This window comes from Sorex araneus, chromosome 1, assembly GCF_027595985.1.
Source record: "Sorex araneus isolate mSorAra2 chromosome 1, mSorAra2.pri, whole genome shotgun sequence".
In the NCBI taxonomy this organism is placed as follows: Eukaryota; Metazoa; Chordata; class Mammalia; order Eulipotyphla; family Soricidae; genus Sorex; species Sorex araneus.
This window is the reverse complement of record NC_073302.1, coordinates 363,834,538-363,849,239: the sequence shown is the minus strand read 5'-3', so window position 1 is coordinate 363,849,239 and position 14,702 is coordinate 363,834,538. Positions and strand designations below refer to the sequence as shown.

General features: G+C 54.2%; 1 protein-coding gene across 2 annotated transcripts in view; it reads right to left on the bottom strand.

The window, feature by feature from the left end:
* JAZF1 (JAZF zinc finger 1) overlaps positions 1-14,702 on the bottom strand; it is a 343,194-nt gene that overhangs the window by 2,494 nt on the left and 325,998 nt on the right. The window contains exons 4-5 of one of the 2 annotated variants that reach the window (XM_055125799.1): positions 2,935-3,104; positions 1,882-2,038 (exon numbers count right to left, since the gene is read on the bottom strand). In XM_055125799.1, the coding sequence (XP_054981774.1) occupies positions 1,882-2,038; positions 2,935-3,104 (327 nt within the window). The remainder of the gene's footprint in view (positions 1-1,881; positions 2,039-2,934; positions 3,105-14,702) is intronic. The other variant, XM_055125809.1, reaches the window with a different exon arrangement.

The window sequence follows — 14,702 nt, the reverse complement described above, 5'->3', positions numbered from 1 at the left end:
AGCACAGTTCCCTCCCTCTTCTTGGTACTTTGCTTCCTTTCAACTTTCTTCCCTGCTCTGAAGAGTGTTAATGAGCATATAAATATTCTCCGGATGGCCAACGAATATATAGAAACCCTGGGGCAATAGTGGCTTGGGGGACCATATCGATGCCAGGGATCGAACCTGGGTGAGCTGTATGCAAGGCTAGCTCCCTGTCTGCTATACTACCTCTTTGACCTGCTGTCTGGGTTTCTTTTTTTTCCTTTTTGGGTCACACCCGGCGATGCACAGGGGCCACTCCTGGCTCTGCACTCAGGAATTACCCCTGGCGGTGCTCAGGGGACCATATGGAGTGCTGGGAATCGAACTTGGGTCAGCCGCGTGCAAGGCAAACGCCCTACCCGCTGTGCTATTGCTCCAGCCCCTGCTGTCTGGATTTCTGTGCATTGTTTTTGCTCGTTTACGAGCATAATCTGTGTGTGAGACTCCATGCCTAGACTCACTCTGAAGAATTTTAACAAATTGCTACTGCTTATGCCAACTAAAATGGCAAGAAAACAGGCTTCCAGGGCGTTGGCGTTGAGTAACTGATGGAATGCATGACAGGTGCTACTTGAGCATAGTAATTTCCTTGGGACTGGATCACTCCATCAAGTCTATTCTGAAAGTAGGACGCTAATGGCAGATGCCTCTTGCAGCGCCCCCTACTGTTGGAAACTCAGAATTTTCCTAGTCTCCGTTAACTTCTCCGTGATGCATATCCCAGGAATACTGCATGCATCTCTGATGACATGCTTAGGGTACATCACTAGGAGGAAGAGGGAACTGAAGAATATGAGTTATTTTTTTAAAGTTCCAATTATTTATAGCCAAGGTGATAGCCAGAAAGGTTGTGTCAGTCCTGCACCCACCAGGGCTCTACTGGGACCCTTGGGGGTTGGGGCAGAGAAGGAGGGGAAGAGGAGAGTGGAGACAGATTGGAGAGGAGAGGAAGAGATTGGAGAGGAGGAAGGAGGGAGAAAGGCAGGTTGAAGGGCCCTTTTAAGACCATGCGGACAAGGCGGCTGCTTTGAGGACATGAACCCTCGCCACCTCCCCCCCTGCTGGCCTGTTGCTAGTAAAGCTCTCTCCCTTGGCCTGCCACCTTGTTCCTTACCCCCCAGCAGCAGGGAAGCCCCAGAGCCATGACACTTAGGAGAAGCGACTCTGTGGGTGCTCCTGTCCCTTGTTTCATGACAGCGTTCTGGCTTAGGCAATGACAGGTCACACTTCGCTGGTGGAAACTGAGGCCACCTCCCGCCACGCAGGGCCCCTGTGGTACTGAAGGGACAGTTTTCCCTGGGCCTTAGAGAAAAGGGGACAAGCGAAAACTACCACCTGTGACTCAGTTGCGTGACGGAAGTGCTGGAAGCCCAGGAAATAGGAAAACCCACGGGTCAGAGTAAGAGTAGCAGGAAACAAATGCAGGGAGAAGCAGTGGGGGTGGGAGCAGGAGAGAAGGCTTCGTCCTTTGCGGCCTGTGGAAAGGGCCTCCATCTCCAGCTCTGTCACAGAGAGGGCCCTGGCCAGGACTCGGGTCTTGCCCAGAGTGGGAAGTAGGCGGGAGGCACCCAGCAGCCCGTGGCTCTCTCCCTGAGAAACAATCCTGCAAGACCTGATTTGTAGCACACGGAGGCCCGGAGGGGCAAAGGCCAGCAGAGCTGCTGAGGCAGGAATCCCTGAGGTGGCCCCGACTTACTTAGCCGACTGCCCTCTTGTCAGAATAAAATCTCTCAGTGTCCTGTGGAAGTCGGGAACAGAGCTTGTCCCCCTCCCTGGCCACCACTGCACCTGAGGCTACTCCCGGCCCACTTGGGGAAATCCCACTGGCAAGTCTCGGTGAGATCTCGGGCCGCTTACCTGGCCAGCCACCCGCTCTGTAGCTTCCTGTCTGCAGCAGGTATACAAAAAGGACTGCACCACGGCTGATGGTGTTCAGAGCCTGGAGGAGCAGCTGTGAGAAGCGCTGATGCTCTCCACACAGGTCCCAAGCCTTTAAAACAGTCCACCTGCTGAGCTAGGGGTAAATCAGCGTATCACCAAATGCGACCGGATGTGTTGACCTTTTCTCTCTCACCTGTGGATTTTTTTATTTCCACTCTAGTTTCGCTTTTGGGGGGAGGCCACACCCAGCGGTGCTCAGGGCTCACTCCTGACTCTGGGCTCGGGGCTGGCTCCTGGGGGGGCTCTGGGGACTCTCTGGGGTACAGGGATTGAGCCCAGGTCGGCCGTGTGCAAGGCCAGGTGTCCTCCCTGCTGTGCGGTGGCTCCAGACCTCAGCGGTGGAGACTGAAGTCCTTCAGTTGCAGGCTGACTGCTTACAGCACCCCCTGTCTGGACCACACTTGAATGCTGTGTGTGATCCGCACCTTGTTCTGTTTGGGTTTTCTTCATAGAAACGTATGCTCCCCCCCTCCCCTGCTGCCCAGTACCCCCCAGACCCTGGACCCCAGCCCCGGACCTGGGCCTCCCGTGAAGGGGCTGTAGCAGGCCACGCTGGGTTTGGTGTGCGAACAGCAAAGCCCCGTCCCTCCCCTCTCCATCGCCCAGGCCTGAGGGGCCCGGGGCGAACTTCTGCAGCTGGATGATGAACCCCCATTTTGCTCTGTGGCCCACTGCGTTGTGTCAGACTTACGAAGTGTCCACCTGGCGGGCCGGTCCCTGGGAAGTGATTGGCAGCTAAGGAGTGCCACATTTGCTGCTCTGACACACCCCGGATGTGACATGGATTTGTGGAGGCCCAAAGATATGGCCCTTTTTATCCATAGCCCACACAGGTCAGTAAAGAGGACCGTCCCCCTCCCTCCAGGAACCTGGGTCACAGGCGGCCGGAGGCACCCCAGGTCCCCGTGTGTGTCTGTGAGGACCCCACACCAGCCATGCACCTCCCGTAGGGGCCGGGAGCCCCTTTACCTTGTATCTCTTCTTACATCCAGGCACCGGGCAGGCGAAGGGCTTCTCCTCCCCACCGTTCATGCACATGGAGCTGAGGATGGCTTCCGAGCTGATGGCGCTCTCCGTGGTCCACGACTCATCGCTGTCTGACTCCTCGTAATCCACCTCCTCCTCATCGTACTCACTGCCTGCGGGGCCAGAGCACAGCACCGAGGGTCGGCGTGGGGGAGGGTGAGGCCAGGCCCAGTGGCACTGTGGAGGCACCTGGGTCCCAGGGCAGACCGGCAACAGGAGCTGCCAGCCCAGCCTGGGAGAGGATGAGGGTCCCCCGACCTCTTGTGCCTACAAAGTGAGCAAGAACTACTCGAAGCTGGTGCTGGGCAGGGCTGTCCGGCCGCTGAGGGTGCCGGGAAGGCTCTGGGGCCAAAGGAAGGTCATTGCTACGGAGAGTCTCGACCTCAGTGCTCACGCACGCACGCACCAGGCATTCCAACAGGCGTTCCAATGCCTCATGTTCCAACACTTCACTTGCCAAGGCCTCACATTCCAAGGTACGGGCTCCTGTCCTGTGCTTTTATGCAAAGCACAAAAAGCTTTTACGGAATGCACAAAAGTCCAAGGGAATGGGGTTACATTTATACCAACTGCTATTCATTTCAGAGCTTTCTCTTTGGGGGTGAGCCGGGAGACTTAAATCAGACCTAAACGGAGGTGGTCCTGGGGGGGGGGCAGCAGGACAGAAACATCCAGAGGAAACTGCCCCAGAAAGTAGGCTGGGCATGAGGAAGAGCAATGCCATCACACCCCCGTCTCCAGGCACCGCACCCACCATCCATCCGGCCATACCTCCCTTCCTCGGGGGGGTTTCCTACCCCCACAGCCCAGATGACAGAGTGGGTCTCCGGTCTTCCCCCAGGGTTAAGAGAACAATTCTAAAATCGATCCCGGATTTCGGCTTGCTCAGGACGAGAAGACACTGCAGCCAACAGCCCCTTTTTGTCTCAGGATTTTGTCTTTAATGAGGCCCAAAGGCATTTATCTTGAGCTTTAACACAATACAACCCTGAAGGACATAATTCTACTGATCATAAACAGTGTAAAATAATATGTTGACAAGTCCTAATGCATTTACAAGCCCGGTGGAATAAATAGGAATTATAGCACAACATTACGAAGAATTATATGGTAGCAATTACAGTTGTGAAATTCATCCCCCAGGTGTGAGGCTAAATTGCATCAGGAGCCGGCCCGGGCGCTCCCTGGGCCTCACTCGGCTCCATCAATTATTTCAACACCCAATATTGGCACTTTTATTGGGTTTCATTTTAATAGGCATTAATAAGATTGTTTGAAGAGCCAGATGAGGCGGGCACAGGGACGCCAGCCTCGGAGGTTAACGGTAAAAAGGATCAGGGAAGGAAGGAACTTCAGGTGGCCTGTGAGCCTCTGAGGTTCCAGCACGTTAGCGACCCCTCCCCCGACCCCCACCCAGCCACCCCAGCTCAGTAAGTCTCAAGAATATGGGCTGGGCTGGGGCAACCTCCCACACCCACACGGGAGCTTTCACACTGTCAAGCAGCATCTAAGTGACATCACTATTATTATTATTATTATTATTTTTGTAGTTGTTATTGGATTTTTGGCCATCCCCAGCAGTGCTCGAGGCTTACTCCTGGCTCTGTGCTCCGGAATCACCCCTGGTGATGCTCAGAGGACCATATGGGATGCTGGGAATTGAATCTGGCTTGGTCACGTGCAAATTAAGCACCTTACCCACTGTCCTATCTTTGGGGGGTGGGGGGCGTGGGCATTACATTCAGGACTAGGGATGTGGCTTTGCATGGATGAGGTCCTGGGCTCTGTTGCCAGTGCCCCTCCAATCAGAAGGCGGGGAGGGCCACCGCTCTCTCCCAGTGGCTGGGGCAGTGAAGGCACCCTCTCCACCTCTTCCAGTTGGCGATCTTCACCATCAACCACTCGTCTAGAGCAGCAGGCCTGAAAGAGCCTCGGGCCAGAGGCACGCAGCACACTTCAGGCGCACCCCCGGGGTTTTTCAAGGCACCCCACAGTTCTTGGCTGTGCCTGCCAGGAGCCAGAGCCCTGGTTTGGAAGTGCCGGGAGACGGTGCCTGAGAGCAGAGCTCCAATCTGCTTCTAAGTAGGGCATTGTTCGGGACATTTTCCTCTTAAACAAATGCCACATGCTGGTGTCCTTTAAATTGCTTGTTAGAAAACTATAAAGTGCTATTTTGCAAAGCTCCTCCAGCAGGACTTGAAAGTTAGAATGACTAATTTACCCATCTAATTGGGCTAATTTGTTAACCTGAATACCAAGAACCCTGCAGCATTTACAACTGAGGGTTGGGGGTGAGGGGTGGGAGTGAGGCCCACTGCGGCTTAATGAAGCCCAGCAGAAGATAAAACTTCAAAACCCCACTGGATCAAAAGGTGACTGATGAAGGGGGCACAGTTGCCCGGAAACCATGCGCCAGGCAGCCCCTAGTGGGGCAGTCGGGGGTGGTTTATCACCCCAGGAGGAGCCCTCTGACTGTAAAAGGCAGCTCTGTTACTGGGCATCGGAGCCCACAGACCCATGGCACTAATGGTCTCTGTTGAATGGGGCCCCAGAAGGATCTGCTGATGAGACTCGATTCTGCCCCATAACAAAGATGTCAACACATGGCATTCTCCGGGCTAGGCAGGCCGGTTAAATAATCAAGCTGCCTGGCCTCCACTTTCTCTTCTGTGAAATGGGCACGATTTCTTCTTGCCCTTTGAGCATTAGAATGGCATTAGCATTCCTAGTGCAGGAGACCCTGCAAAGAGTTAAGTCCTCAAAAAATATTAAGTACTACCATTCTTATATATATGCACATATTATATTAAATGATATTAATTACATTGGGGGATGGGCCACTCCTGGTGGTGCTCAGGGATTCAACAGTAACTCCTGACCGTGCTGGGAGCTGAAGGTCAGTCAGCTGCATGCAAGGCGAATGCTCCTGGCCTGTGCTCTCCATGCTGTCTCCTGTCCCGTGTCGCAGTGACATGGAGCCCCAATTCTACAGCCAGAACACTGCAGGTTTCTGAAGTTCATACCCCCCTACTGTCTTCATGCCCCTAAAGCTGGGGTCACACCTAGCAGCACAGTGCTCAGAAATCACTTCTGGGGAGGTTCAGGGGCCCCTCTGCGGTGCCTGGTATCAAGCGGGGGTCGGTCGCATGCAAGGTAAGTGCCTCAGCACCCGTCTCTCTACAGCTTCCTGGATTTCTGGACGCAGGGCTCACTCCTAGCAGTGCTCTCGAGACCCAATGTAGTGCCAGGAATTGAATCCAGGTCAGCTGTGTGCAAGGCGAGAACTCAGCTGCCGTATTCTCTCTCGGCCCCGTGGATTCCTTTTTAAAATAAAAATGGGAACTGCCAGAGAACAAGCACGTTTTGCTGCATGAGTGTGTCTGGGGGCCCAGAGAGAGTGAGCGCTGCCTCTGCCGCGGAGGTGTGGGTGCCTCTGTCCATTTGTCACCCCAGTCGGGGAGAGATGGGGTTCAGGAGGAAAAAGAGGCACGTGGGTCACCTGGGGGGACGGGAACAGGCAGACTGGACCGGGTCTCTGGTTCCAAAGTCTGAGCTCAAGTAAATTTGTGGCACAGAAAGCAAATTCTGGGACCCCAAGAGCTGGCAGCGGAGGTCACAGGTGAAAGAGCACAGAGGGTGCAGAGACACCCCCCCCACCACCACCAAGGGCCAGTTCCCTGCTTACTGCCCAGCACTTAACAGCGCTTCTCGCATATTATTCACGTCGGGAGTCAGAGTGATCGCACAGCAGGAAAGGCACTTGTGTTGCACGTGGCCGGCCTAGAATTGAGCCCCAGCACCACACACGGTGCCCGGAACCCACCAGGAGTGGTTGCTGAGCATGGAGCCAGGAGTTAGCCCAGAGCACCACTGGGTGTGGCCCCCAAAGCAAAAACAAAAAACAACCCAATCAAACAAAACAACAATGAAAGCACATTATTCACTTAAAAAGTATGTTCCCCGTGCTTGAATTCTACAGGAAGGTCAATGTGACCTTGCCTGGCCACGTGTAAGAGCCGGCCACTGCTCATCTTTCTGGGGTGGCTTTCAAGCTCCATCTCCCCTCACCACTGCAGTGTGGGCCCCGCGGTGGGGTGGAAGGGAGTGTGAGGTGAGTGGCCCTAGAGGGGACCCCAAGACTTCAACGTTTCCATAGGAGGAAAATCTAGCTACTAGGATGCCCTGGTGAGAGAGAACGGCGGGAGCAAGTCTCCTGGGTGACAGCTCAGCAAAGGGGCTGACTAGCAAGTTGGCTTCATGAAGCAAGAAGCAAGGCTAGGAGGACTGGCCAGTGGTTGGAATCAACCACAAGTGCGTGGGGGGGTGGGTGGAGGGTACGTAGGATAGAGAAGGGAGCAGGATGACAATAATGGCTGGGAATGATCATGCTGGACAGGATCTGAGGGTTAGAATTAGGTAAAGGGATATTTTTGATAACCTTTCAGTATGTGTATTTGCAAACCACAATGCCCAAAAGGGATGGAGGGAGGGAAGAAGGGAGGGAGGGAGAGAGAGAGAGAGAGAGAGAGAGAGAGAGAGAGAGAGAGAGAGAGAGAGAGAGAGAGAGAGAGAGAGAGAGAGAGAGAGAGAGAGAGAGAGAGAGAGAGAGAGAGAGAGAGAGAGAGAGAGAGAGAGAGGGAGGGGGGTCTGCCATAGAGGCAGGCTGGGGGGATGGTGTTAGGGGTGTGATGGGAGGGAAACTGGGGACACTGTGGTGAGAAACATAGTCTGGCGGAGGGAATGAGTGTTGGGACATAGTATAACTCTAACCTAATCATGAGCAGCTTTGTAAGGGTCTATCTACAGTGATTCAATAAAAAAAAATATACACACAAATAAGAAGCAGCAAGGCCACTGGGTGCTGCTGAGCATGGACCCACGTTTCCACCTGAAGGCCCCACTTTATGCCCCGGCCAAGCTCCTCTGCCTCCCACAAGATCTCTGTGTCTCTCCGCAGACCTCTGCCCGGCTGCCCTCAGCTCTGCAGATGGCTGCTTTGCATGTGAGACCTACGCGATTCTCTTCCTCTGTATTCATAAACACAAGACAATGACATACAGATGGATTAAAATAAGTCAACCTTTTCCAGAAATTCAATACGCCACGTTTTTCTTATAATGCACCCCATTAATATTCATGCAAAAGTGGTAACTGCAGTGACAGCAAATTAAAACTCTCCCGGGGTGTCAAATTCTAGCAAATACATTAGCAGAGAGATGCTTTTGTGTCGTATGGATTTATCATTATAAATTAGCTCTAATTGGTACTGACCCAGTTTATATGAACTGAAGCAACAACAGTCTCAAGGAATCTGAAGGGTATGATTGTGATGAAAGGTGCAGTAATGATTCTGCGGGGCTGGTACTGCACCTCAAAAGTTCTTCACATCCTTGTTTCTGCCCCTCCATCTTTCCCAGGAATATGTCTCCCCCTCTTTCCCAAAATTATGGCATTGTTCCTGGATCTCCAGCTCCTAAGCAATCTCCCACATGAGAAATCCCACTTGCCACCTTATTTATTTGGTTTTTGGGCCACACCTGGTGGAGTTTGGGGGTTACTCCTGGTGCTGCACTCAGGAATCACTCCTTGTGGGGCTAAGATCCACCCTGGCATCCTGTGTGGTGCCAGAGATCAAACCCAGGGCTGGCTAGTGACAACCCAAGGGAAGTTCCCTACCCACTGCACTATCTCTCCAGCTGCTGTTTTAAGGTATTTTAAATCACAAAGTTTAGATCATTCTAGTGGAACCTACAGAATCTGACTCTTCAGAATCACTATTAAAATCATTACTAAACATTTGATTAAAAAATTTACATTTATGTATTTGTACCAGAATACTTACAAGTATTTGTTGAATCAATTTACAGGTGTAGGGGCTGGAGCAGAGAAGGGGCTTGCCTCGCACTGGTCCAAACCTAGGTTCGATTCTATACACCTCGATGTTCTCCTGAGCCCCACCAGGAGTGACCCCTACGTGCAGCACCAGGAATAAGCCCTGAGCACCACTGGATGTGGCCCCCAAAGAAAGAAACAAAATGTATAAGTTTAACAATTTAGCACTGAATCAAACAAGTGCTTCAATTTCTATTTACTTTCAGAAGTGCATAGCGGGTGGAGGCTGTGGAATGTGTTGCACTGAAGCCTAGGATGTGCGTCCTATTGTTTATTCACTCAACAAACACAGGCCCCCTGCTCTGCACACACCAGAGTAAGAAATGTTGATCTGGAGTCTTGAAATAAGTTGTGAAGGAGCCAAAGCAAAGAGGTATAGGGCTGCTGGCCTTGCCCGTGGCTGACCCACGTTCCATCCCCGGCACTCCACCAGGAGTAACGACAATAGCAAGCACAAAAAGGATATGATCACAGTTTACTCCACGGCCCTGTGTCACAGCAGCGCAAACAAGGAATGTAAGGAAATCGAACATCAGAGTGAAATTCTGTGAGGAGGTAGGGGCGTGTGCCTTGTAAAAAATGAAAATCCTTGTCTTGCGGAACCAGGTGTTGGTAGATACCAGAAGCTGAATGTCCACAAAAGCAAAGCCCTGTCTGGGGAGGCGTGGTGCTTAGAACCCGGGCAAGAGGGGCATAAGTGGGTGCCCTGGGGAGCTGAGGGAGGGAGGGCCCCTCCCCCTCTCTCTTTCTCTAAGAGCCTCATGGGAAGCTCTTCCTACTGTTCGGTGATAACTTCAAGAGAAGCAGCTTCCCATTAGTGGAGAAATCCAGGAAGTGTTCGGGCTGGTCTGACCAAGAGACAGTGACCAGCACCCCGGGATTCTCCTGACAGAGGCCAGTGCCTGTGTCCTTGTGATCCCAGGAAGGTCAACGCCAAGGGTGGAAATCCCGAGAGACGAGTCGGAAGCAGCTGTGGGCAGGTCTGAGCCGGCCTTGCCTCCGGTGCGTTCATTTGTGAGCTCCGTCTGGTTTGTTAGATGCTGCAGGGAGGGCCCTCCCAGGCGGTGCTCACGAGGCCCAGTGTCTCCCCTGGACATTCTCGGCCAACCAGCCGTAGGTTCAGCACAGAAGCAAATAGATGAGAGGCTGCTGGGATTCCGCCGTGCCAGGGCCTTTCCCTTTACCCCCGGCGATGCCTGGGGGACTCTGAGGGGCAGGAGGGAGCTCAGGTGAGCCGCGTGCCAGGCGTGTGCCCAACCTCTGCACTATCTCTGGCCCTGAAATTTTATTTTGGGGGGTCAGGGCTTCCTCCTGGCTCAGGGATCTCAGAGCCTTTCTCATCTTCCTCCTCTTCTCCCCAGTGGACCTGGTTGAGTCACTGTCTCTTCCACGTTCCCAGGATCAGTTCTCTGAGGGGACCCGGGATCCGAGGAACAGTCACAGGCCACTGAGAACCCTGATGGTAAATGAACCTAGTCTCGGGGGGCCCCTGGGTCTTGCCCCAACTCAGGCTGTGGAACAGTATGGATGGCTGAGGCAGGCCGGCCAGCAAACTGGGGTGTGTGTGGGTGTGGGTGTGTATGTGTGTTGGGGGATGCTGTGCCCCTAGAGGATTTACTACCTTCCGTGGCAGGAGCCGGAGTCAAGCTCAGAGGAGGTAGAGGCACGCTGGGGTGGCAGGCAGACCCCCGCCTCCATCCTGTTGAAAGTGCCAGGACACCCACCAGAGAAAAAAATCCACTAAGCAAGGCTCGTGCTTCTTCCTTCCTGCAGTGGCCTCTGCTGGGCCCAGCCTGAGCGTGGGTCACAAATCTCTGCACAAGGAGAGAAGCGCACACAGGACGCACTGGGACGCCTGCTGGGGTTTCCAGTGGCATCCAGGCTGTTTCATGCTGACGTGAAAGGCATGAACTGAGGTGGGGAGTTCCGGGCTGCGAAGAGGCTGAGGGCAGGGGGTCTGGCCCGATCTCGCCCTCCACCACCTCAGATTCACTCGCTCCTCCCCACTTCTTTTTTTTTTTTTGCTTTTTTTGGGGTCACACCCAGCAAAGCACAGGGATTGCTCCTGGCAATTATTTCTGGAGGTGCTCAGGGGTCCATATGGGATGCTGGGGCTCGAACCTGGGTTGGTTGCATGCAAGGCAAACGCCCTACACATTCCAGCCCCGCCCCCCCAGTTCTTTCACATCAACTGTGAAGTGGAAATTAGCCAGGAGCCGTCCCTTTGCATATGTGAGCCCCTGATTTCAACCCTCAACACCGCAAAAACAAACCACGCAGGGCTGGAGCAATAGCAGAGCAGGGAGGACATTTGCCTTGCATGCGGCTGACCTAGCTTCGATCCCCGGCATCCCATATGGTTCCCCAGCTCGCCAGGTGTAATTCCTGAATACAGAACTAGGAATAATCCCTGAACATCACTGGGGCATGACCCCAAAACTTAAAAAACAAAACCAAAAACAAACAATAGAACCGGGCCTCTCAGATGGGATGGTTGAGGGCACAAAACATGAGGGAATTCCACCATGGCACATGACTGGGCGCTGTACTAGCTCTGACTGGCGTTATTTTAATAAGTAACTGAAACTCCTAGAACTGGAGAGATAGTACAGGGCGGGGGAAGCACTGGCCTTGCCTTCCTGGTGGAAGTGGTGTTGACATGACCCTGGTTCGAATCCCGGGCACCACATAGGTTCCCCTGAGCACTACAAGGGGTCTCTCCTGAGCACAATGTCAGGAATAGCCCCACAGCCCCAAATCATGTGATACTTACACACTCAAAGCTCCACACAAACCTGAGAAATCACCCGCACAGTCCCCTTTCTCTCAAGCATGACAAAAACGACTGACATGCAGCATTTATGATGGACCAACTGGTCCATCCAGTGCTGACTCCAAACAGGGCTGTGCTGACGTGAGGTTGGCGGGCTGAGACTCACGAGTCTGTCTGCAGTCCTGGAGCCCCAGACTGTGGCCTCGAGGTGAGCAGCGGGCACACGGGGCAGCTCCCCAGCACACGGGAATGCCGTGCCCTGCTGTTGCTTTGGGAGTGAGCGTGGCCTTTTTTCACAGTCTGGAGGCACGGACCCGGGCTGGAGCCTGGGGGTGCTTCTCCTTTCCATCGGGGAACGCCTGCTCAGGGACAGGCGGGGATGATGAACGAGGGGCCAGGGATGCAGAATGGTGCAATAAGCAAGAGGAGAAAGAATTAGGGTCTGCCTGGGACCCAGTTCTGCCTGCACCAGAGTAATTGTCTCTTTGCAGACACGACAGCCGGCGTGAAAATGCGCCACTGGAGTTGGTTGCTTCTCTGGGGGACCGAGGCAGAGTCACCAAGAGTTCACAGCGACCACCTCCATCTCCCGTAAAAGCTGAGGGCTGCAGCCCGTGACGCATGAAAAATGAGCTTTATGAAAGCACTTCTAATTTTTAAGAAGGCCGTTTGGCTTCCGAATGGGGCAGCTTCCTGAAGGCACCAGCGGTGGCACTTTTACGCAGCTCAGGCCACCACAGGGGCCGCGGCTGAGGCGGGGGCCACATTATGGGGTGGCAAATCTTGACTAAGGCAGCCAGGAGAAACTGCACGGGCGACAACATGGCAATAAAAAAAGATCATTTTAAAATTTATATGCTGGAGGCTGGAGCGATAGCACAGCGGGTAGGGCGTTTGCCTTGCAAGCGGCCGGCTTGGGTTTGATTCCCAGCATCCGATATGGTTTCCCCCGAGCACCTCCAGGAGTAACTCCTGAGTGCAGAGCCAGGAGTAACCCCTGTGCATTGCTGCGTGTGACCCAAAAAGTAAGAAAAATAAAAAGAAGTAAAGTAAAATTTATATGCATAAAGACTCAGCTGTCTGACTCTCTTTTCTCTAGCAACTGGGGTCCCCAGGGGGGCGGGCTTAGGAAGGCCATGGCCGCTGTGTGGCCATCCAGAGACCCCCAACAATCACTTCCACTGCTTCTTCAGCAGTGACGGTGCAGATCTCTGGCCTGGGGCCTGGCTCCCCACACCAGCCCCTCCAACCTCTCTGCCTGACTCACCCCTCAGGCTACTGCAGCTGGCACTGTCCCTTTCTTCTCTGGCCACAGAACCCTCCTGAGTGGATGAAATGAGTTAATTAAAAGACAGGGCTTCAACCAGCGCCTGCCCCACGGACTCGCATCATCTGTTAGCAGTTTCTTTGGCTGAGCTCAAGTTTCTTTGGTGAGTTAGGAAATTAGTCAGCGAGGAGGGTGACTGTGGCCCAGAGGCACTTCTTAAAGGTCAGAGACAGAGAACGAGCCCCAGGGGTAGCGCAGGGGACCACGTTTGGCCAATTCCCTGTCCCTCAGCATTCCGAGGTCATGTCCTGCTCCAGGCTGGGGTCCCCCTGGGACCGCCCCTGGGCGCTCACAGCACCCTGTTCTACCTCCACCCCAGCACGCTTACACTCGGGCCCTCCTCGCTCGCCCACCCTGTCACGGACAAGAAGATGGGGGCCGGGCCTGAGGCCCCCTGGACTCTCGCCCCGCAGCTCAGCCTTCTCCTGGCAAACACAGGGCATGGCTTGAGGGAGCTGGAGGTCACACATGCTGATTCCAGAGTTCTGCCCCAGGCCACAAACCACCCTCTGGCCCCTGACTCCGACTTCACCCTCCTTAAAGCATGATCATCACCCCCGAAGACGAGAACGGTGCCTCCCAGGGACCCCGACGTAGCAGGCTAGCCGCAGGTAGTGCGCACAGCCCCCACGCAGTTCTTCTTCACTCAAAACAGAGGTGATGCGAGCTTCCCTCTTCCGCGGCCCCCCTTCAGCCAACCAGGGCTCCCGACTCGGCTGTCCCTGGGTGCGAGAGCCCCGCTCGGCGGCAGCCACCCCTTCTCCACGTGCTATCAACACACTGCACTCTGCTGAATGACGCTGCTCAAGGGTGCGTGGGCTGCCTGGGGCGAGGGAGCAGGACTCGGGGGTTCTGCTCAGACACGACTGGAGGCTGAGAACCAAGCAAGAGCAGTCTGAGATTCAGGCATGGAGCGGGGCGGCGGGTCACTGTTGGTGCTCGGGCCACCATGCAGTGCTGGCGGTCGTTCCCGGCGCTCCCTCATGCAAAGCATGTGCTGTCTAACCCCCTGGGCCATCCCGCAGCCATGACCTCTGGCTTATGCTTCGCTTTATGCCATGGAGTCCCTGGCAGTACGTTCTTTCTGCAGACTCAAAACACCCCAGCGTGATCTATCTACAAAGTCCGGGGAAGGTCATAATCCAAAACTTCAAGGCTGAGCAGGACCTTGGGGCTTCTCCTCTAAGTTCCTCTATTCCAGAGGACCGCGAGTCTGAGCAGTGACCCATCCCTGGTCACACACTCACAAAGCACTGGGCACCATACAGTCTGGGATGCAGGACCCCGGCACTGTCCCCTGTCCAGTCAGTCGCTTCCTCAGGCAGTCAGGGAGCACCTGGGGCTGCTGAAAACTCATTCTCAGGAGCTGCTTTGTGAACATGCTCAGTCCTCCGGGCCTACTGGACACACACGAGCTGCCTGTCACCACTTCAGAATGTGAGCTGGGAACGCAACCCTCATTTATTTATTTAGTTAATGGGGGGGGACACCTGGTGATGCTCAAAGGTTACCACTGGCTCTGCACTTAGGAATTACTCCTGGTGGTGCTTGGGGGACCACATCTGGTGTTGGGAATCGAACCCAGGCCATGTGCAACCTATCCACTGTACCGTCTCTCTAGCCCCAGATAATTTATATTTGTATATTACTTAACAGCTTACAAACAAATCCCTCCTATTGTCTTCCTTCCTTCCTTCCTTCCTTCCTTCCTTCCTTCCT